This window comes from Pseudopipra pipra, chromosome 3 (genome assembly GCF_036250125.1).
Source record: "Pseudopipra pipra isolate bDixPip1 chromosome 3, bDixPip1.hap1, whole genome shotgun sequence".
NCBI lineage: Eukaryota > Metazoa > Chordata > Aves > Passeriformes > Pipridae > Pseudopipra > Pseudopipra pipra.
The window spans coordinates 61,013,720-61,036,270 of record NC_087551.1 but is presented as its reverse complement, the minus strand read 5'-3'; the positions used below and the strand labels follow the sequence as shown (position 1 = coordinate 61,036,270).

General features: G+C 37.8%; 1 protein-coding gene across 9 annotated transcripts in view; it reads left to right on the top strand.

The window, feature by feature from the left end:
* L3MBTL3 (L3MBTL histone methyl-lysine binding protein 3) overlaps positions 1-22,551 on the top strand; it is a 75,218-nt gene that overhangs the window by 5,345 nt on the left and 47,322 nt on the right. For 6 of the 9 annotated variants that reach the window (XM_064649510.1, XM_064649511.1, XM_064649512.1 and 3 more), the window contains exons 2-6: positions 4,678-4,789; positions 17,212-17,323; positions 19,489-19,648; positions 20,638-20,776; positions 22,072-22,156. In XM_064649510.1, the coding sequence (XP_064505580.1) occupies positions 4,678-4,789; positions 17,212-17,323; positions 19,489-19,648; positions 20,638-20,776; positions 22,072-22,156 (608 nt within the window). Of the gene's footprint in view, positions 1-3,357; positions 3,379-4,677; positions 4,790-12,909; positions 12,974-17,211; positions 17,324-19,488; positions 19,649-20,637; positions 20,777-22,071; positions 22,157-22,551 lie in introns of those variants that run through there. The other 3 variants (XM_064649513.1, XM_064649514.1, XM_064649516.1) reach the window with 3 other exon arrangements.

The window sequence follows — 22,551 nt, the reverse complement described above, 5'->3', positions numbered from 1 at the left end:
GTGGTGCAAAAATATGAAGGGTGAGAAAGAGGCAAGCATGGAGCGTGCCCAGCTCAGAGAGGGGATTGCGAAGCGAAAAGCAGGGCTCGCCCCCGGTGGGTTTACAGTCAATTGGCTTTGCTTTTGCTGTCATTATGAAGCAAGCTTACTACTGTCGGCAAATAGAGGGAGCTTACACTGCAAGGGGTAATTCTGCTTCAAGTGGCTTCGGCAGTGTAACAAGTCAGTGCTGGTAGTATTCACATTCTTACATGTTAAATAAAGCTAAGCTGAGTATCCACTTGTCCCTGGTTGTCTAGAAGTCGGTGTATTTGCAGCTCTGGTACACTGAGTTGTTCCCTGCAGATCCATTTTATTTTCCTAATTTACTGGGTAGGGAAAATGTGTCCTTTTAGCTCATGGGTGCTACACCAGGCAGCCTTGGAGATGTCCAAAATAACTGAATACAATATTAGGACAAAAACCCTCATCTGTTGCCTTGGTTTCTGAACACTCATCAGTGCTGGTGTCACCCAGCACTGTGGGGAAGAGGACCCATGGCTCAACTCCATAAGGACATCGCCTCCCTTGAGACCTCTTTTCCCCTTGGACCTCACTCTTGGTGTCATTTGCTGAGACCTCCCCTGGCTCTACATGCCCAGTTTTGCTTCTCGCAGGAGCTGTCAGCTGGGGAAGCAATCAGTATGGGGCAAACCTGCGAGGCTCTCCTGTCATGGTAGCTGCAGAAATCCTTGATAGTAGAAATAAAAATACACAGGGATGCATAAAAAGAAAAGGCAAATAATTGCACACAGGTTATGCTAATCTGGCATAACCAGATGACTGGTGGCTTTACTGCTGAAATCTCTCTCTGCTGCCCAGTGACTGGTATTGAGTTGACCCTGCTGGTTAGAAATTGTATGGACATATCACAGTTGGCATCTTAGATTTTAAAAGTTTGGACAGCTGTCAGGTAGTTTTTTCCAAAGCATTGACTGGAAGAAAGAGTCCTATTACTACTTGCTGATGTATTCAGTACATAACCCTATAATTATTTCAAAAACTACTTGTAAGTTTAATTGGCATATTCTATCCTGTTTCTTTGCTTTATGTCTTTAGAGAGTCTTTCACCTGATGAAACTATCTCATTTTTAGTGCTGTTACTCTCAAAAAGTATTTTTTTCTGTGAGTACTCATTTATTGTTGAACCACTTGGTAAAAATGAAGGTTTTTTAAAAGATGTGTCTAATCTTATTTTATATGCTTGTTTATTTAAATGAATTTATTACATAAGTCTAAAACAACATGTTGAAACTCTAACATACAGCACACTTCTCTTGTGGCTGTGAAGATTTAGATACAGTTATATCCCTAATAATGGATTTTGGAGATGTTTTTGGATAACGACTGTTCCAAGTTCTTCCTGTTATGTCCTTTCCATCACATCAGATGGCAGTGACAGGCATAAGGACAGTATTGTAGTTACTTTACCCCATATTCATCTAGCATTTTTACTACTTTTTTGGCAGTGCAGCAACAGAAATGATAGCAGATGAAATCATTATGGAAGGAGTTATACTAGTTCAAAGAACTGCATCAGAGCTTTAAAAACAAAAATTAAAATGAGTAGATAAGACATTCTTTAGTCTTCTTTGTACTGAGATTTAGATGTGTATATTGCAATGATTTCATCCTTTTTTAATACCTCATTGCCATAACAATTTTATTGGTCTGTATCTCCTTCCTCATTATCATTAGTAGAGGGATATAGCTGTATCTTTTATCTGTTTAAACTCAGGAAACCTGGAAACAGATATTTTGTTAAAAGTATTTCCTTTTAGTAAGTTAATTTCTGTCTGCATTGCCCTGTGACCTTTTCATCCCCACCAAGAACACTTCTGAAGGCTGCAGAATGTGAAAAATACAGATTATGCCTTTGACTTTGAGTAAATTTTAAAAGGAAAGCAATAATGAATACCTTATAAAAAATTATATCATTATTGCTGTTTGTTACCCAAGCAAAGTTTCTTAGGTGTAATTAAGTTAGAATTTGTATGTTTTTTGAGACAAATATGCCCTGAAGATTTCTGTTACCAATTTTTTATTTACTTTCATGGTTTACACCCTGCTTAAGTAGGCTAGGCTCTGAGTTTTTTTTCCCCCCATGTAATTTTCATGTCAATAACAAGAGTGGCACAGTCAGAGATGTCAGCATCTGATGGAGCAGCTGTCCTGTCTTGTGCTCCTTGCTGAATGGTACAGCGGCTGCTGTGAGGAAACATTTCCACACAGCTTCTTGAGTCTTTTCCTGTCTTCTGTCATGCCTTCTGCTGAACTCATTGCAACATGTTTTTCTGTAGTAAACACAGGAGGGTTGAGTGAAGTGTCCTCTAAACAGGACAATAATTTAAGATTACTGCAGTTAATACAGAACACAACTTTGTGTTTGTTTATCCAGGCTAATCTTGGGAAGCTTGTTATACCAACATTCTTAAACCAGCATGTTTCATGTCCTTAAAACTTCACCGGTGTCTGGAGAGATCCAGTTTTTCAGCTACTCCTTAGCGACTTGGGTCTTGTGTTCTCGAGGGAAGGCCTGCACCTCTGCCGTCTTCCTGCAGTTCAGTTTGGTGGAAACCTGCTTGAGTTGGTCTGCTGCAGTGCTTGATAGGCTGGAGCTCTGCAGTGTACTGTGCTCTCAGATAAAGCAGAGATCCCAAGTTTTATTGCAGGAGCTGCCCTGAGGTAGGATGGTAGATTTTGTATGGGAGTGATTTTAAAAGATGAGATCTATGGCTTTGGGGAATTTATCAGTTTGCACTGAATTTGTTTAGATTTATTGAAGTTTTTTAAAATTTTGTGCATAGCCGGTATGGTCTTCTCATAGAGAATTACTGAAAGGTGGAGAAGACACATTGAATTATGTGGTTCTTCCTACTTAAAGCTTGTCATATGAAATACATGAAGTTTTCTCAAAGAGCCTTCTGTGAACCCTGCCTGTCATATGAAATGAAGAGGAATGCAGAAGCTTTCACTCTTAGCAGTGAATACTGACTGAGGTCCAGCTCCTCTTGTTGATATTGTGTAGTTACTGTAGTGTAACAAAAGTACCCATGGAGTAAGGTGTTGCTCAGGATTTTGAAGAATTCTGCTAGAAATGAGGAGGAAACCAAGGAGAAATACAAGGGAGTTCACACTGTATCCCAAAACCAGAGTAGTATCTGTCTGTAGTGGTGGTGTTACAGTGATTGGTACAATTTTTCTGATAAATACAATGTAAATTCAATTATTTTTCATGTAACAAAGTTAACTAAGCATTTTTCTGTTCTAACTTTCAGTAAAAAACTTCTAGACTACCTGAGTTTACTTCTGCTTGGTTTGCATCTTTTTCTGTTATCTGTGAGTGATCAAATATCATTTTTTCTTTTTCTTTTTTTGGGGGGGATGGGTGTGAAAATTCAGGATATTCAGAGAGTATTAATAGATATTTGTAGATTTGGGCAGTGGGACCTACGTTAGAAACTAGATTTTAGAAAACAAGGTTAAGCACTGAGGAAGCTCATTATCTTTTTGAAAGTTCAGAAAGTTTAAATTTCAAAAAGTTCAGAAAGTGTAAATTTCAAAAGGGACAAGCTTTGGCTAATAGTTCACAAACCAATGACAGAGCTAATTTTGCCGCAAATTATTTCATCTGCTAGGCATAGTGCAGAAGTTCTTCAGGAACAAAATTAATGAGTCAGATTCTACATTGCACAAATGGTAAATCAGGTGCCAGGCCACAGATTTAAAGATTTCTGGGTTTGTGAGAAGTGGAAAGGAAAAGCTGGTGGTAGTCACAGCTGGCTGCTAGAAACACCTGCAATTCAGTGCCACTGGTGCCATCTTTGTGGCAGTGACAAGCAGTTGGCCAAAGCCAGGAGTCAGAGACAAGTGTGGTATACTTCGGTTGCTTGTGCAGATATTTTACCACAGAAGGGGATGTCCAGATCCACTATTTCTGAACACAATATTTATTTTCTCTCCCTTCACTGTTCCGAAACAGAGGGATCCAGTAGGATCAAGTCTTGCAAAACAGTAGTTTTTTCTGGTGTATATGTGCTTTCCTATGTGAAAATAGATTTTTACAAATGAAATTTGAAGTCTAGTGAAACTGTAGGGAAACAGATAGAGAATATTTGAGTGCCCTGAGTCAGACAGGAAAAATGACAGTTTCAAATTCATTTTGAGATTCTCATTTGAACTTGAGTAAAGCATTCACGTCAGCATGTTATCCAGTATTAAGGAAATGTGGGTTCTGTTAATCAGTCCTTAATTTATTTATTATAGGCATGCACTCATGTCTTGCCTTTCCCAGAACAGATGTTTTTCTTAGGTGTACTTGAAGTATGTTTTCTTCATGTCAATTTACTTGCAGGTTGAAATTTTTCTTTCCTCTCCAATACAGCCTCATTGCCTCCTAGTGTGTGAAACAGGTATTATTTTCAAAGTTTTTAAAAGATTTTCCCTTGCTTTTATTATATCAGTGTATATTATCACCCTTGTCATCTCTTGTCCACTTTGCCAGTGTGCAGAACGAAGCATTTGATACTAATCTGTGAAATGAGTTGGAAGAAATCTGGTGATATAAGCATTAAACCACGTACAGAATTTTCAATTTATTTATTTATTTATTTATTTATTTATTTATTTATTTTTTAGTACATGCATCATGAATGAATCTGCCTCTAGTGGAAATGGTCAAGAGTTTGATGTATTTAGTGCAATGGACTGGAAGGATGGCATAGGTACTTTACCAGGAAGTGACCTAAAGGTAAGATCTGTGATTTTTTTTTTTTTCATAAGCAAAATAAAAACGTTAAATGACAAAAGAATGCATTTCAAAAGCTGGTGTGTAGGTATCTGCTTTTATGAATAAAACATGAACCTGCAGTTCTGAGTTAAGAGACTTACGTTTTAGCTCTGGAGTTCCTTGATTCAGTTTATGGTGCTGGCACAGACAGCCGACATCCCCGTAGGAAGGCATAAATTAGCACTGCCTCACTATGTAGACAGAAGTAATCAAGTGCACAAAATCCCAAAGAAATCTCAGAAGTGTGAAAATTCAGTCTACTTAAAGCATTATATTACTGTATCAGTAAGAATCTTCATACTGTCATTGACTCTCATGGTCTCAATTCTTAGTTCTTTTTATTTCTAAAAATAGTTTATTTTTGCTGTGCTTTTGTCATGTGGGTGCCTAGAAAAAATGAATTAATTAAGTGCTTCTGAGCTTGGTACAGTTTAGAAATTTGAATTGTATTGGAATAGTACTTTTAATTATATTTTTCACACTGGTGGTGTTTGAAGTAAATTATAACAATTTTGTTTTGTTTTCAGATTTTTTTATTTATCTCTTACTTTTTACTGTGTCCTCCGAAGGTGTCCTTTGCTGTGTTTCCAATTTTGATATTAGAGACCGTCTTGCACCTATTTCCTGTTGATTAAAATCAATATTTTCATATTGTTCCATTTAGACTAACACTGATGAGGCTTTCTCATAGTTTATTTTTTAAAAGGAATCTCACAAGAAAACATGTGTCATTTAAAAGAACTTTATATCTTTTGGTGCCTGATAGGATTTCTATTGTTGAAGTGAAGAGTCAAAAAATGTTTGAAATTCAGGACAGACATGTTGCAAATGTGTTTTTGTGTAGGTGTTTTGTAAGTTGTTTTTGTTTGGTTTTTTGTGTGTTTGTTTTTGTGTTCATTTGAGTTTTTTTTTAATCACAGAACAATAGAATAAAGTCACGGAATAATTTTCTTTGCAGGGGACTTCAGGACACCACGCAGACTAGGCAACCCAGACCTCAGGGTCACCTCAGGGCGAGTTAGATCAGGTTGCTCAGAATTTGGTTATCTCCAGAGTTTGATACCGCAATCTCTCTGGGCATTTTTATATACTTATAGTAATTTTTTCCTTTTATGGATACTTTGTTGGAATTTCCGCTTTTGTAGCTTGTGCCTCTTCCCTCTTGTCCTTTTACTGTGTGCATCTGAGAAGAACCTGGCTCTATCTCCTCTATAGCCTCCCATTAACTACTGGAAAACAGCAGTAAAATCTCTCCTTATCTTCTTAAGACTGAGCAAATGGCTTCACTCAGCTTTTCCTTGCATGTCATCTGCCACAGTCCCTGCTTGTTTTGGTGGACTTGCTCCAGTATGTCAGTGCCTTTCTTGTACTGGATGCAGTGGCCTGCATATGGTCTCATCAGTGTTAAACAGAGAGGAATAATCTGTTCCCTCGTTCTGCTGGCTGCCCTCTTGCTCAGGCAGCCCTGGGTGCTTGTGGCCACTTTTGCTACCAGGGCACATTGCTGACTCATGTTCAACTTGTAGGTTTTCTGCAGAGCTGCTCTCAGATAGTCAGCCCCTGGGCTGTACGAGTGCATTCAGATGCTCTCTTCCAGGTGCAGGGCCTTGTGTCTGCTTTGGTAGACCTTCGTGGTATCTTGTTAGCCAGCTTTCTTCAGCATGTTGAGGTCTATCTGAACAGCAAAGCTGCCCTTCAGTTTATCAGCCATTCCCTTCAGTTTGGTGATTTGATTTTGCTGCCCGTATACACAGAGAAGCCTTTTTTGTTGCTTTTGCTAGTTTATTCTTTGGCTGAGCTTTGGATTTCCTAATTCCATCATTGTACACTACAGCAATATCATCATATACCTTGTCTGTATAAAGTTACTTGTTTCACATTCTGCTTACCTTCCTTTTCTTTTGAAGTAAGTCAGGAGTCCCTAGTTCATTTGTGTTCACCTTCATCCACATTTGCTTAACTTCTTGCACATTGACACGCATCATTCTCCTGGTGTGAAGTCCCTGGAGAGGGAGACAAATTTCCTAGGCCTGTTTACCTTTTAAAGTGGTCTCCTGTATGACCCTGCCAAGCAGATCTCTGAACAAACCAAAATATGCCTCTTCTAAAGTCCAGTGCTGCTGTTTCAGTGTTTGTTTTGCTGGCTATTTTCAGAATTTCAGACTTCACTATCTTATAGTGATAGCCAAGACTATCACCAGCCTCCATATCCCTGAACACTGCTGTATTTTTTTAAAAAAATTTCTTTCTAATTTAATAAGCAACATTATGTGAAAGGCAACCATAATATTGAAATGTTTGAGCAATACAAAAGGGAACAATGCAGGAAAGTATAATAGTCTCATATAAATCACAGGTTTGTGCTTTGTTCAGTTGTGGTTACCCTATGTCAAAAGAAACAAAACAGAAGCAAAGGTTGAGTAATTAATTAGTAGAGAAATGGGAAAGTTCCCATGTAAAGTGAGGGAAGGGACTGGGAAGTGTAGCTCAGGGTAACTTCAAGAAACCACGTAAGAGGATTCTTAATGATGTCCTGTTCAGGAAAGCATGAGCTTAATTTTAAGGCTGCTCTTCTGTTTATTTGTTTACTTATTTTAATTTGGAAACAACCATACATTTGATTTTTAGAGATTCTTTCTTTGGTCCATGCATTAGGGAAGGCACAGTCAGAGCTGCAATAGTAGTCTACTCAGAATAATGAAAGATAGAGAGTATTGGCCAGGCAACTCCTTCTCTTTGGGTTATTGTTTGGAGTTTTTTTGTTTGTGTTTTTTTAAATACAGAAGCAAGGGGTTACTGGATGAAATTGAAATGGAGCCACTTTAAGACTGACTGAAGCAAGAATGTTTTCCAACAATGCCAAATTAGCCTCAGGATGTAGCTGGACTAGAGAGCATTAAGAGTCAGTGAAAGACTAGATGTTTACATAGATACCAAAATAATTTGAGCTGTTAGAATAGTAAGGATTTTTAAGCTTTTATGATAATTGTGACAACTCATATTTCAGGGCTGCTTCTAAATATTGATGGCTAAAAGGGTGACTAAGCACTTGAAACTATAAATGTGATCATGGAAGATATGTTATGCTCTTTGTGAAATTCTCAGAATAGAGTTTATGTGGATGATTTACCAGAACTGTCCTGATCACAGATTATTTTACTGTTTTGTCCTGAACCCAAAGTAAATGGCCTTACATAGCAGTAACTTCTTGTAAGCTTGCATGTAAGCTTTCAAAAATCATAATAGACTTGTTCTAGCCTGTAATAGTCTTAAAACTAAAGGTATCAAACTATTGCCATGTACTTACATTGAAATGCAGTTGAAAAATCTGTGAAAGCATGTAATAGCAAAATACAGAAATCCAAATATTCTATTTTGACAGCTTGGTAATACAACGTCTGAGGAGTTTTATAACAAATAATAAACAATAGCTGAACTATTCATTGCAGACAATGTATTGCTCAAATTCTTACATTTAGTGTTTTCTCTTCCTAAAATGTTAGGGGAAATTGTCTGTGAACACTCAGATTTGGTAAACTTAAGAGCATGTTTTAAGTTAAACCTATGCCATGTTGAAATGTTGCTTTTTAATATAGACATTTTGGGGAGTTACCTACTTGGAGTCCTTATTTTTAATCATGTAAGTCTTGTGGCATTTGCTTCTCTTTACTGTTTGCATGTGAAGTTTCATGCTTGTTTTAACATATGCATGTTTTAAGAAATCTCTTTTCTTGTGTGTTATATTAGTATCCAGCCTGAGATTATCAGGCAAGTATATATGAACAACTATTCTTTTGAAGAACCACTTCATTTTTGTGAATATAAGTTCCTGAATAAATAGAAGTCGATAAAACCCTATTGTAATAGTGTAAAATGTTTCTTGAAACATTTAAAATTAACTTTTCTCAGTATTTTCTTATCATTGCTTAAATCTAAATCATGATACAGAAGAACAGCTAAATCAGAAATAGAAACTTGCATTATTTCTTTTTGTTATGAAGTCCTGTGGGCAGTTTCATGCCTACCGGACTTCACTGATAACCTGCACCAGGGGGCACTCACTTCCCAGTCTAATCAAAACAAGGGAGCCAAATCAGATACCAAATCTCTCTTCTCAGCCATACTGCTATCTCTTACGCCTGCATCTGTTTCTACATTGGTAAAATGCTGAAAATGTTCCTCCATGATTTTGCACACTGTTAATTGTTAGTGTTTTGTCACTTGTAGTTGGAGAAGGCTGTGGAAATATATTCTCATACAGATTTTGTTAAAAATCTTCAGCAAATAGCTAACGCTTCTTGAACACTGCTTTGAGTATGCTGTGTGAGAGATAAATAGTGAGTAGTTGTAGAAAATGCTTCAATTTCAAATTACACAGGGAATAGGGAGAATTAAAAATTGTGCAGTATGATGGACCGAAGACTGAGAACAAAAATGTTAGCGCTGTATATTAGTTCTTTCAAGTTGTTTAAATAAAACGGAAAACTTGAATTCCAGTAGAATTTAAAATAGTTTACAATTTACAGAATGCCTTCATGTGGCAGGCTAAGTAATGTATGCTCATCTGAAAAACATCAGTGCTAACCAGTTACTCTGCATGGTGTGAATGTAAATGTGAAATACTCCTCTTTTCTCTCTCTGTCTTTTTTTTTTTTTTTAAATCTCTGTGCTGAGTGCACACAGTAACACCATGGCTTCAAGATTTAAATGTACTCATTAAATTGAAAAAGCTGTAATAATTTACAGTCACTTCCTAGTGCAGTGACAGAAGTTTATGAAGTACTTCTTAATGCGTTTTCTAGTGCTGTGTTTGGAAAGTGAGCAGTAATATACTGCCTGGACTGAATTTTGGTCATTATTTGCAGCTTGCAAATTGTGGTTGAACATAAAAAAAAAAAAATAAAATTTGACGATGAAGAAATTAGCCTGTAAATGAAGTTGGGCAGCAGATATTGTAGGGAACCAACTATAATAGTGGAACATGAATGGTGGAATAATGGTCAGTGGTGTTCGGTGTTTCCAGCTGTGCTGTAAAGAAGGACAGTGATTCAGAGTGCTGTGTTTCTGGGTGCAAGGGTGCAGTAACTCAAGGCGGTAAAGTACATCCTTCCACCTGCCTTTTATGAAATTGTGTTGAAGCTTGCTTGAGATAATTATGATTATGAGAACAACTTATTTCTCTTCTCACATTATGAAAATATCAGTAGGGTCTCAGGCGATAAGTAAGTACAGTGCTTTTTCAGTGCAAAGCTATTTCTGTTCTCACACAGTGGCATGTGCTGTACTTTGAGTCTGGGAAGGCATTTCTCTCTCAGGGAGAGTCCTTGAGGGTGTCCACAGGAAATATCAACTACCAGGAACTAGTTAAATCACTGCCTACAGTGGGCAGGTGCTGTTTCAGAGAGAAGGTAGATTCCCTTCAGGGAAGGTGGTAAGGAGTAGTGCAGAAAACAGAAGGCAAAGTAGACAGGACTTTCTGTGACCAAGTGTGAGCTGCCGCAGATGTACCTAGTGGCCTGGTCTTTTCCACATGAAATTGACTTTATTATGTTGCAATCTAGTGCAATTAATTAGCTCACGCTGTGCTTCATTGCCATATGTTCTTGGTTAAAACTTTGCATTGTCATAAGAGTCTACCTTATTTAAGAAAAGAAAGACCAAAAAGGAAATTTCACTATTAAAATTGTTAACATTCCAAAGCCAAGAAATGCTGCATTTAGGTTTGCCTTTTGATCTTTAATTGGGTTTCCTCATGTGTAGTCATGGTAGAGTCTTCCTTTAAGTTATCACATGTTATTTTACCACAAAATCTGCTGAATCATTTGCTGTAGATGCTGTTAAACATGTAAATAACTAGGCAGAGGGTTTCGGGGTGGAAAAGGGATAGTTTTGTGATTAGTGCTGGTAAATCCCACATAAGAAAGCTTCGCACTGCACTTGCTTCTACCACAGCCTTCCTGTGCAGTGCTGAACAACTCACTGGAACCAAAATTTTGGCAGATAGCCATTCATTTCTTATTTGTTGCTAGCTTGAGTTCCCCATGAGATATCAGCGTTTTGTATGTAGAAATATTCTGGCCAACATAATTCAGAGCCAGGGTTGCTTTGTAGGTCAACTTCTGGATCAATAAGCGTCATCTTGGCAGACCTTGACTTCTGGCTCTGTTGCTGATTTATGTGTCACCTTAAGAAAGTCTGTTTAGCTGCAGTTTCCTACTCAAGTGGAGATAATAAGGCAGACTGAGTTTGCAGTGCAGAGAAGTCATTGAGAAGCCCTCTGGTACTGAGATAATTCTTGAGCACTTGGAGTGGGATGGGGGGGTTTGGAAGAGCCTGAGGAGTGTCTAAGAATAAAATAGATAAACATTGCTGCAGACAAGACTGAGGTATTGGTGGTTTGCAGGGGAAATGTCAGTCTCTCTTGCTAGAGGTATATATTTTCTGATGATATACCTAAGCTTTCCGTTCAGAAGAAATGGGAGAATGTTCCTATTATTTTTATTTTTGGAAGGATATAATTTGATAGTAATCCCTTCCTGCTTGTGCCTGCCCAGATAGGAAAAAACCTTTCCTTCTATCTGCGAATTGCTCTCCTTCATTACTTCAGGATTAGCTTATCACAGTGTTACTGAAGCATCTTAAAATCAATCTGATGTTGGTGGAAGTGCTTGACTTTCTTGCTGACAACATCATTCCAATGAGAGGGTCTGGCCCTGCCCATTGGTTGTGGTGAGGAATTTATTCCCTGCTGATTATGTTTTAGGCAGCCCTAGGTACCCTGGGATCCTACTTAAGTTGTTTGTCTTTTGCCATACTTGCAGAGTAGTAACGTGCAGGCAGGCTCCCTTCTCATCATTAACGAAAGGGAATAGTCAGGTGCAGGAGCACATTTCCCTAATCCTCTCTATCCCTGAAAGAGTAAAAGTTTTGTGTCGAGGCAAGCGTAAGGGGTTACATGTTTACCCAGTGCTTTAAAATAAGACGGGAGCAAAGGGATGAAGAGCTAGGAAAAGGTTTTGTTTTGTTGGTTTTGGTTTTCTTTTGTTTTGTTTTTTTTTTGGTAAGTGGCTGAGAACAGAGATTTTTGTTTCAGGAATTACTTTGCACTGCATTGTAACAGTAATTTCTAGAGTGCCTAAAGCTTTTTTAGGTACATTCTTTTTGTTGTTTGTTTGTTTGTTTTTTAATAAACAGTCATTCTGCTTTCAAACCATGTAGAGTAAATAAGATTGGCTTTACCACTTGAAGAAAGTATAAAAATACCAACAGCTGCCTCATTTTTCTGAATGCTGTCCAGCCCCTGCCTGGGGCAGGGGTTCTGTGGAGAAAATAGTATGTGATTGTGCATGTAAAGACTGTATCCACACAAAGAGAAGAGGGGACTGGTTGAATCGACAAGCTCTGGCATTTAATAACTTATTCGACTTAAGTAATGTATAAAAAGTAGATTGACTTGTAGTGGGATGTGTTTGGACAATGCAATGTCTGTAGGTGACTCCTTTGCTTTAAAGAGGGGAGGAACTGTAAAATGCTAGAAAAGCTCTGATTTATCTGAGCAGTCCCACGGAAACCACTGTGATTAAATGGTGATTAACATCAAGAATGATGATAACTGTTTGCTAACCAGAGGTCAGAGTGTAGTTCTTGGCTTATATCGCTGGAGTCTCAGGTGTCAATCCTCTGGACAAATTGCTTTGTAATTCTGCTACTTTATGTTTAGCTGCTTCATAGGCATAAAGAACATTTATGCAATTTACTTTTTGGATAATAAAAATTTTGCAGGTTTCTTCTAAGCTAGTCTACGATCACGCTGTTGTGGGGTCAAGATATGTTTTGTTGCTGAAGTTAATGTCAGAATGCAGCAACAATTGTCCTTATTGCAGTGAACTCTTTGTCTTTATCTTGCCCAGTAGATGGTAGTGTTGGCTAATTTTTCTAATTTATTTTAAAGCTGTGCATTAACATATGTGGGTTTTTTCTTCTTTTTTGGTCCTTTGCATTTCAGTTGTTCTTCCTTTTTCTTCCTTTGTATTTGTCTGTTCTCCCAAATAATAATTTTACCTTTTATAAAATGATAGCAACTCTTATTCTGATTTGAAATCTGTAGGAACTGATGAGATGCTCTACACTCTTAAGAGGGCACAGGTAACAGCAAACATTGATAGTCTGGTCTTTGTTGCTCTGAGTTAGACACATTCAACAGTGAGGACTTAATTTGAAACTGGGATGTATATATTTGTTCCCAACAGGTTTGAGTTTGAGAATTAATCTGCAATATGATAGACATTTTGCATTGTTTTAAATTTTTTTTAATCCCACATAGAGACAAGTAAGTACTCAAGAGTATTTTTATGAAATGTAGAGAAAGATAACTGAAAGCCCTTTTAACACTTAATTACACTGACATGAAACTACAGAGTGTCTTCCAGCCAGCATGATAAGGCAAAGAACTTCCATTAGAAATAGAAATGTTCTAAAGCCACTAGAGGAGAGACAGCAGCAGTCCACCTTTGGTGTTATACTTAGTCATATTCACTGGGAGAATGGATTTCCGTGGTTCAGCATAGCACATGGTGGGCAAAGAATGACAGGCTGAACAAGAAGAAATGGAGCACCATTTTCATAAGAACAGAAGAACTTTGTGCTTAGCTAGTAAAATCAAGTTTGAGGGGGTACATAATTCCTCGCTTTATCATATACTGAGAAAGTAATTAAGTGTTAGGGTACTAGAGCTGTGTAATCCATAGGGTAATGTTGGCTTAAGAAAAAATGGATATAAACTGACTATGAATACATGGAAAGTAAAACATGAAAGGTGTTTTTTCAAGAAAGAAATGTAGGAATGGACTTGCAGTAGAGACACTGGTAACAGAAAATCTGGCCACTTCTCCATTGCAGCTGAAACATTTTTGGGATATTTTGTGTGATACTGTTGCCTGCAGTGGACAAAGGCTTCATATTAGTGACTTAGGATAGATATTCCAGTCCTGTGTAAATTTTCATGCAATTATTTTTTTGAAAATGTTTATTGATAGTCATTTTGGTCCCTGTAGAAAAACTTAGTATGTGGACAGACACAATTGGTTCAGAAAGTATTTATAATGTTTGATTGTTAAACCTTGGCTTCCCTCAATGTGTTCGTTATCTGTTGAATGAATATTAAAATGTTCCTGGAGATAAAATGTTCCTGAGGATAAAATCAACAGTCATATAAGCTGAAGTTTTAGTATATCAGGGCATCGTTTCCTGAGAACGTATGAAAATGTATCTCAGGTCTGAATGGAAGGAATCTTTTTAATGATGTTTAAATGGAAGCTACTGGTTTTGATCCTTGTGGAAACTGCAGATAAGGCAGCTAAGTAAGTTCTGTGTTGTATACTTAGCCACTAACAGTTGGACTTGTCCTGCCAACTCAGTTACAATATATTTGTGTTAAACAAATGTCAATTACATGAACGTGTGTATTTTTGCTCTTGTTGCTCACCTGTATGTGAAACTTTGTAAGTTAAATTTTCTATCCAAATGTTATATTTATTCCTGTTTATCTTACTGTGGATTTGCTCAGAAAAGCTGTTGAGGTTTCTTTTTCTTCTTTTTTGCTCTTTGATCTTTTAAGACCGTTGGCTCCCTTGAGTGGGACGGAGAATTATCTTAAGAAGTTACGTAAAATTTGCAAACAGGCATTTGACAAAAGTCAAGTGGATGAAATTCATACCCAACAAGCCTTATAATTTATTCTCTTTAAAACACTGAAGTGACAAAAGTCAGTCTTCTTTGTGAATTTATTTATAAAGTACTTGGTAATGGTCTGACTTTGTTTCTGTCAATAAGAATTTTACTGTTTGATGCAGTGAAGGCAGATTTAAGGAAAATCCCTCCAATGCAAATTTATATATTTACTTAAGGAGTTTTGTGATTTGGAAGCAAATTTTTACTTCTCAGAAAGCTATGGATCCATCCTCAGAAGTTAGCTCAGTGGCACTGTTTCTTTCCCTCTATGTCACCTGCTGTGAAATTGCAGACTGTCAAGACACCTAGGGAAGTGTATGGGAGAACTGTTCTTACTGTATTTTGGCTTGGAGGGAATATTATGACAGAGCCTTTACTTCTAGATTTTTTGTTGTTTACTTTTGAGGTAGAAGAGACTTACAAGTATGTTGAATTTTTTCATAGGCACATAAACTACCATTAGCCTAGATTTATTTTTTTTTTACATGCTTCCAACAGTAGACAGTAGTTGATGTGTTGCTCTGACAGCTCTTATCCTATGATGGCTTTGTGCAGCATGCTGCTTTGTACATCTATTTATCCCGTTCTTAAGCAATTAACCTTTATTACAAGTTGTTAGTTGTTTTTCCTCCCCAGCTAAAACTGGAGTATGACTACCAGGTCTGAGGCATTGTTCTGGTTAGCCACGAAAAGCTCGGTGTGCACCTTAATGCTGACGCTGTAGCTGGGGAAGTAGGGAGCAAAAGCAGATGTGAATTCAAATTTGCGTGCAAACAGGGGCTGGAGGCCTCTGACTGGTAAAGGGGAGGCTGCAGGCAAAAACAGGAGTTACAGTGGTCAATGAGTGGCCCAATAGGACTGTTGTGCCCTCCCGCCTGCTAAGGCAATAGCAAGTTGTTACTCTCCATCACTGAGACCAACTTAGTGTGGTGGCCCAACTGTTGAAAAGCTTCTTCCTTAATGGTTTGGCTCTTGCTACCATTAACAGCCTCCAGTGAAAGAGTAGCTGGGAGCAACCATCCCTGCGGTCATCTGTCTTCCATTGCTTGGTGCCTGTCAGTCAGCCCTTCAAAGCCAGAAGGGCATCCACCTGTTGCAGAGGCAGCAAAGCACCAATAGCAAAAAGGAGCTTAACCAAAATAGGAGCAAGACTGGGGTGCGTAAGTCAGCTGTAAGACACAAAGATCCTCTTCTGAATGGTAACTCTACTGCTTTTCTTTGAGTGAAACGGCATGAATGTCTGTACACAAACTGGAGTATGAGCACGTGGTGTTTACTGCATTTGGTCGCATTTTGAAGTTGAACCCATGGTCTTTCAGTCCAGATGGATTTGTCAACAGCTTGTCCATGCTTTCATACCTATTGTGAGCATAGCTGATCACAAATAAAAATCTTGGCTCCAGGTGTCCTATGACTGTGAGGGCCTCTTCTTCCTCTCCCTTCCCTCAGCTTCTTATTTCTTAGGTGTTCACATTCCTTAGGACCTGTTGACTCTTTGCAAAAGCTGAGGCTGGAAGGACTGTATTAGTGAAAGCACACTGCTGTGGTATGTACATTATGGGGCTCACCTTTGCTTTCAACCAGAACAGCTTATTTTCAGTACTGTACCATAGTGGGGTCCAAAGTGAGTGGGAGTGATTCATTCAACAGCCTCTGCAGGCATGGAGAGGGTCAGTGTTGAGCCAGGCAGTTGTTCCCCTTCTCATTTTCCCAAGGTAAAGTTGCCTGACCAGGGAAAAATAGGCTTCATGCCACTCACTTGAAGGAGTATTCTCTTCAGTCTGTGCTGCGGAGCTTTGAAAGCCACTCTCAGACATCATTTTCCCTGTTGAAAACTGTTGGTGAGAGTACCTTACTGATACAGACCCGTTCTGTGGCAAAGACACCTCTTTGCTGTTCAGAGCAAAGGACCAGGGACAAAACACTGCCTTGAGTTGAACCCATGTAACCAGCTGGGCCTGCAAACCACATAGTGATTAGGAAGCTGAAGTTATTTTCATGTGGTAGTGCTGTAATTACTACACTGGGAAGAAACTTTTCTTCTGGCAGCAGGATGGCTTATAACTCCTGGTGCTCCAGTGTAAGCACAGCCTGAGGGGTATTGTTGAGCCTTGCTTCCGGCTTACAGTAATATCACGTTCAGCATGTAATTAAACAGCTCATAAACTGCCTTGAGATGTTTGTTTATGTGTAATTTATAGTGGAGAAGTACTGTATTTTTGGAGGATGCTGAAATTTCTGTGCTCTGAAGCATTCGGTATATGATGTTCAGTTCCCTTTTCCTCAGAAAAAATACTCAGTGTCTGAAGTGCATTTTGCTGGTAATAAAAAGCATACAGTTAGGGGATGTTCCCATGAATTTGTGTTGCTGATTTTTTGATTTTTGTGTGTAAGATAGATATCTATCTGTATGTGGAGGCATCTCTATCAGTATCTATTGCAAATAAATATTTTTAGGTACTGAAATTGCATTATGCTTGAAAGAAACAACAATGGCTTGTTTCAAATTCCATGGGGATAAGTAGAAACACATAGAAAATAGGCAATATGTTGAGGACACCATGTAAAAACTATATTGGTGAATGGAAGCAGACACTCCAAGAGACTTTTAGTAAATTTTTGCTGTGCTCTATGCCATTTGTTTTATCTTACAGTTTAGAGTCAATGAATTTGGGGCCCTGGAAGTGATTACAGATGACACTGAAATGGAAAGTGTTAAAAAGGCAACTGCTACCACAACCTGGATGGTTCCAACTGCTCAAGAAGGTCAGTTAAGAGGCACTAAACATTTTCTGTGGTAGACCGTACTTTCTTTAATATATTAGCTTTTCTTAAAGCTTTCCCCCTCCAAATAAAAAAACCAACTTACTTGCTTTAATGGACAGAGTATCTCTGGTGATGTTACTTGTTTCTTGGCATGTGAACGCATTTTAAGTTAAAAGGAAATAATTCCACTGTTAAACATCTGAAGTTCAATTACAGCCACAGTTTCTCCTAATGGTAACTTTTTCTAAATTTAAAATCCATATTTTCCCTCTATTTAATTAGCAAAGTAAATTTCTTTAAATTATTGAGAATTTTTTGGAGGTAATTTTTGTTGAACTGGTTCTCCAGACTGCCCACAGACTTTTACTAGAGTTCATTTGTGACCAAAGTACTGTGCACTGCAAACTGCCTTCACATCATATTGGCTGCTGCTCAGCTGCTACCACCTATGTCAGTGTTAGATGTGCAGTGTGTATCTGCACAGTTGCCTTGCTGCTGCTGACTATGCTTTTTTACAGTATTAAAAGCATGTAGTAACAGTTTGTGTTTTATCTTGAATGGTAAAATTCTAATAATTTTAGTACCTGTCTACCAAATAAGGTGTTTCCTGGATTTAAAATACTGGTGAAGGAAACACCTGTTCTGTTCAAGGAAAGTTGGTTTACATGATCATAAATTATAGCAATCTTGTTACACTAACTCCAGTAATTATGGAGCAGCATGAATGAAAATATCACAATTGGTTTTGCGATTACTTACAACTACCTAGTTTTTTTTCCCTGTTGATACTGCATTTTAACAATTTTCTTTTAAAATACACATTCTGTAAGTCCTTTGAAAAGCAGACTTCACAATTTTTGTTTAATAATCATTACTGTAAGCGTGAGAAGTGAAGTCAATGAAAGCTTTCCTTTGCTACTCCCTCACCATTAAATCATAATTGTCACGTGACTTTTGTGAATAGGTGAATCATTTACACCAGTGGGAAAGTAATTTGGCCCCCTCTGTGAGGTCTGAATCTTCAGACCACAGCAAATATGTTCTGTAGGTCTGTATCCAAGGCAGTGATAGTTATTCAAGTTTCAGATCTGCAGTGAGAGTAGCAACATTGTGATAGTGTAGCAGCACAACAGATTCTCTCCTCAGACTGAGATCACAGTTACCTACGGTAAAGCAGGCAACTGCATCCCCTACAAACCTAACAAAAAATAGTGTTTCTACTAAATTAGGGTGTGTTTATGGACATGTAAGTATACCAAATAAGCATTGTGCTTCTACCTTACATTGATTAATTTAGTGCTCCCCAAAAATAAAAATATTGCTAAAATTTTCCGTTGTGAGAGGAAATAGTTGTTTTGAACCACTAATGATGCTGGTGTGTAAATATAACACGTATATTATATATTCTTCTAGGGGAGATATTCTGTATTCAAGTGTTCATTTGACTCTGCTTTTAGAGGCAGTAAAGTGCTTAAGCAAAATAAGTAGTTTGTGATTGAAATTTGTCTTTTGGGGAAGTGCAAAGACAATGACCTGCTCTAGAAGCTGGAGTACTTGACACAGTGCTTCATACCTGCTTGTGAGGGAAAAAAACCTTCATCCTTTCCTAGGCTACATTTCTGTTGTGAGGAAATTGTAGCTTAGGATGAGCGAGTTACTTAGTATTTGAAGATTGCTTTGTTACAAGTTTAGTGATTTTTCACTTCTGGTAGGCCTCAGGCAGGTTGAGCAATAGCTAGTACTATGAGAGACTAGAGTGTAGTCAGTGATTTGCTTTCAGAAATAAGTTCACCTAATGAAAGATAACTCCCCCCAACCCTTTTTTCCCAAGTATAGGTCAAAAATGAGGCACATCAGCAGGAGATGAGGTCATGGACTCTGAGCAGTGGTGACTGTCGGCAGTCCTTCCACGAGTAGCCGCATGAAGCAGTGTCAGTGTGCCACTGTAACAGAATCATATCAGTGGATTCCTCTCTCATGTTGCAATATGAAAACCCAACTTGCTTGTCAGTAATATGGACTCCATACAAACACTAACTCCTAGTTCTTCATTCTGACAAGAGTGGTGTGGCTGGCGTTTTTCTGTTTGCTTGGCATGGCCTGCAGAGGATGGTTGGAAATGTATCACCTCTACCTAAGTGAAGTTAACTTTTGTCATTGTGCAGCCTTTTCAGAAAAGACAGGGATCCCCACAAGGTTGAAGGAAACTGCAAAAGTGGATGGACTTGTTTTCTGTGAAAACTGTTACCGCTATGGTACCTTAGAAGAATTTGTTCCTGAAGGGAAATTTTGCAGCCAGAAATGTGCCCAGCAAGTAAAAAACAAGTAGGTGCTATAATAAAGCATAGAAACAAAGAATTTGACATAATATAAAAGTGGTGGGCAAAGGGAGGTATTAAGTAGCTGGTTTTGGTGTCTTCATTAGTTTAAAATGTTCTTTCACTGTTTTTTGTGTAAATGCCTTAACAACATTTGGTTTGTCTAACACTGATGTTGAAGGCAGTCTTTTTTGCTTGATGTGCTATGTTCTGCTGTGAGATGCAAACAGTGAAACAGTCTATCAGATGCATGAATCAATGTCAGACTCCCACCTTGTTTCATAGTCATCAGAATTAAGCTAATCAGTAAAGAGATAGTTGGGGTGGTAAGTTAACTATAATAATTAAGTGCAAGAGCTGTGTTATAGATGACAGTGAGTGAAAACATGAGCATACTGTAGTTTCTCAGTTCCTTTTTTTTTTTTTCAGCTAATGCAGTTCATCTCATCATAAAAACATGTTTGTGTTAGTATGTCCATTCTCTATTGCATATTGCTACATTATGGCAGGTGTGATTTTCACATGTGTGATTTTCTGCACTTTCCTTCATTTTTAGCTAATTGCTTCAAAGTTTTCTGTCCTGATTCCTTGTTTAGCAATTTGTACAGTCACATACCAGCTTCCTCCAATCGGATTTGTCAGTCTTAACAATTACCTTTCCTTTCCTCTCTGTAAACTGCCCTACAGTCCTAAACATTTCACAGTTTGCTTCTCCGGGAGATTTGATGATACATGGGAAAAGACACACTGTTTAAAACATGCAGAACTTGTTCAGCATAAGCTGTCAGCTTTCTTTTTGCAGTTGCTATTGTGTGTCTTTCAGATTAATTCTTTTGACAGATGTAATTTTCAGTAGGATTTCTAAGAATATATTTGGTATAATACCATGAGACCCACAAATACTTGACCTTCAGATTTACTTGCTTTTTACTTGATTTATGAATATTAGAAGTGGAATAATGTTAGCTTTGTGTCATTGTGTTACTATTGTAATAGAGAACCAAAGGAGGAAAATCTCAGCATGGAATGCAATGGGGAAGATGATTCTAAAGGCATTCGGAAGAGAAAATCAAAGTTACCTCTCAAAGAAGAGTCCCGGGATAATGGAGAGAAGAAAGAGAATCCCGATGAAATTGTTAGTATGTGTAATAAACCCATTCCTGCAAGTATTTTGGTGGAAGTTTTGCCTTATATTGCAATGTCAGTAACTTCATCAGTCTACAAAAAGAAGTGACTGCATCTCTATTTCAGAGCCACAATAAGTAGTTGGTTCATTTACCAACTTAATTATGTCTCACCAATAAATTGTAATTGTTGACAATGAACTGATAAGAGCTGTTATCTCTTTTCCCTGCTTTTTTAAGAATATAACAAAAAGAATTTAAAGGAAAAATTATGCTAACCTAGACTTGCCATGTCTTCAGCATGGAAAAACAGGAGTACATATTTCTCGACACTTGTTACTTTGTCACTCTGCACATGAATAATAACTATAGACTAAATATTTATTTTGCAAAGAAAGCTACATTACAGTTAAGAAGGGAATACTTTGGATTTTCTCAGTGTAATTTGCCTTAGAAAAATCACAGCCAAATATTTGGTTTTCTGTTGTGTTGGAGTGTAATGTGCTTCGGGGCATTTTTTTTTTTCCTTTGGGATTTGTTCTTCATTTTAGAAAAAACTTGCCACAGTACCTTCCTGTAATGGTTTTTTTCCTGTAATATTTGTTTTCTTCCGAATAGCTGTAACACTACTGGAAGGAGCACAGTTTTGAGGGAGAAGGGAAGAGTTCTTTATCCGCCAGATTGTCAAAAGGCTGAAGACGCTAGAGTTTTCAGAAGGGAATTTGCAGATCCCTGTATAGCAGTATATTAGGCAAAAGTCAGGGGACACCTTTTTTGTCTCCATGCATCTGCCCTCCCAAATGAGTACTTATTCCGTTCATCTGTTTGGGTGCTCATAAAACTGTTAATACGCAAACAGTGAATTAAATAAAATGGATTGATCCTTTTTACATTTAATAAAGCAATTGTACAGTTGAAAAAAGAATGGGCTAAAGTGTGAGAGGTTTTCCTTTCAATTATTTTGGAAGCATAAACATATTGAAGATACTGTTATTTATCAGTGTCTCAGTGAGGCCTGCTGAAGGCTTCATGATCTGTCCCTGGGTCAGGCAAGGCTGACTGGCTGAGTGGTGGGTGCTGAGAGTCCTTCTGTCTGTCATGCTCACTGTGTTCGCTGTGGTTTGTCACTGATGGCTCACTAGCTTTGATTAGATATCTGCAGGTTTGTTTGAGGTGGGGGGAGCTAGGTCAGTAGCCATTTAAATGAAATCACAGTTTAACCTTTGGTGTCTCAACTTTTATTGTACCTAGCCTTCTAAACTAATGAAGTTACTGTACTCTTTTTTTTTTTTTTTTCCTAATTTAGGAGGACAAACCTGAAGGAAGGATCTTGAGAGTCTCACAGAGAGCCAGGAGAAAAAGAAAAGGGGAAATAACAGTTTTGAAACAAAGTAAGTTAGATTATGAAACAAAAATTATCAATTCTTTAGGTAATACTTATCTCTTATTGTGAATTACCAGCATTGTTTCACTGAATTTATATTCCCTATTTAATACTTTTTTTTCAGTTCTGTAAAAAGAGAGTGCCAGTGTGTTATTTATGGCAATTAAATTTTAAGACAGCATTGAGAAGGATATAGTAAGTGTAAATGCAGTTGATGTACATTTTAGGTTTGGTTTTTTCATCCCTCTAGAGGGTGACAGTATTAAAGGAAATCAGCCCCATTGAGTTTCCAGATGTTGAAAGACATGTATCAAGCAGAAGTGGAAGTTTACTTTTGTTTCCTTGGGGATCAGTTTTGCATCTTCAGTATGTGCTGGAAATAGACACATTTGTGGAACTGTT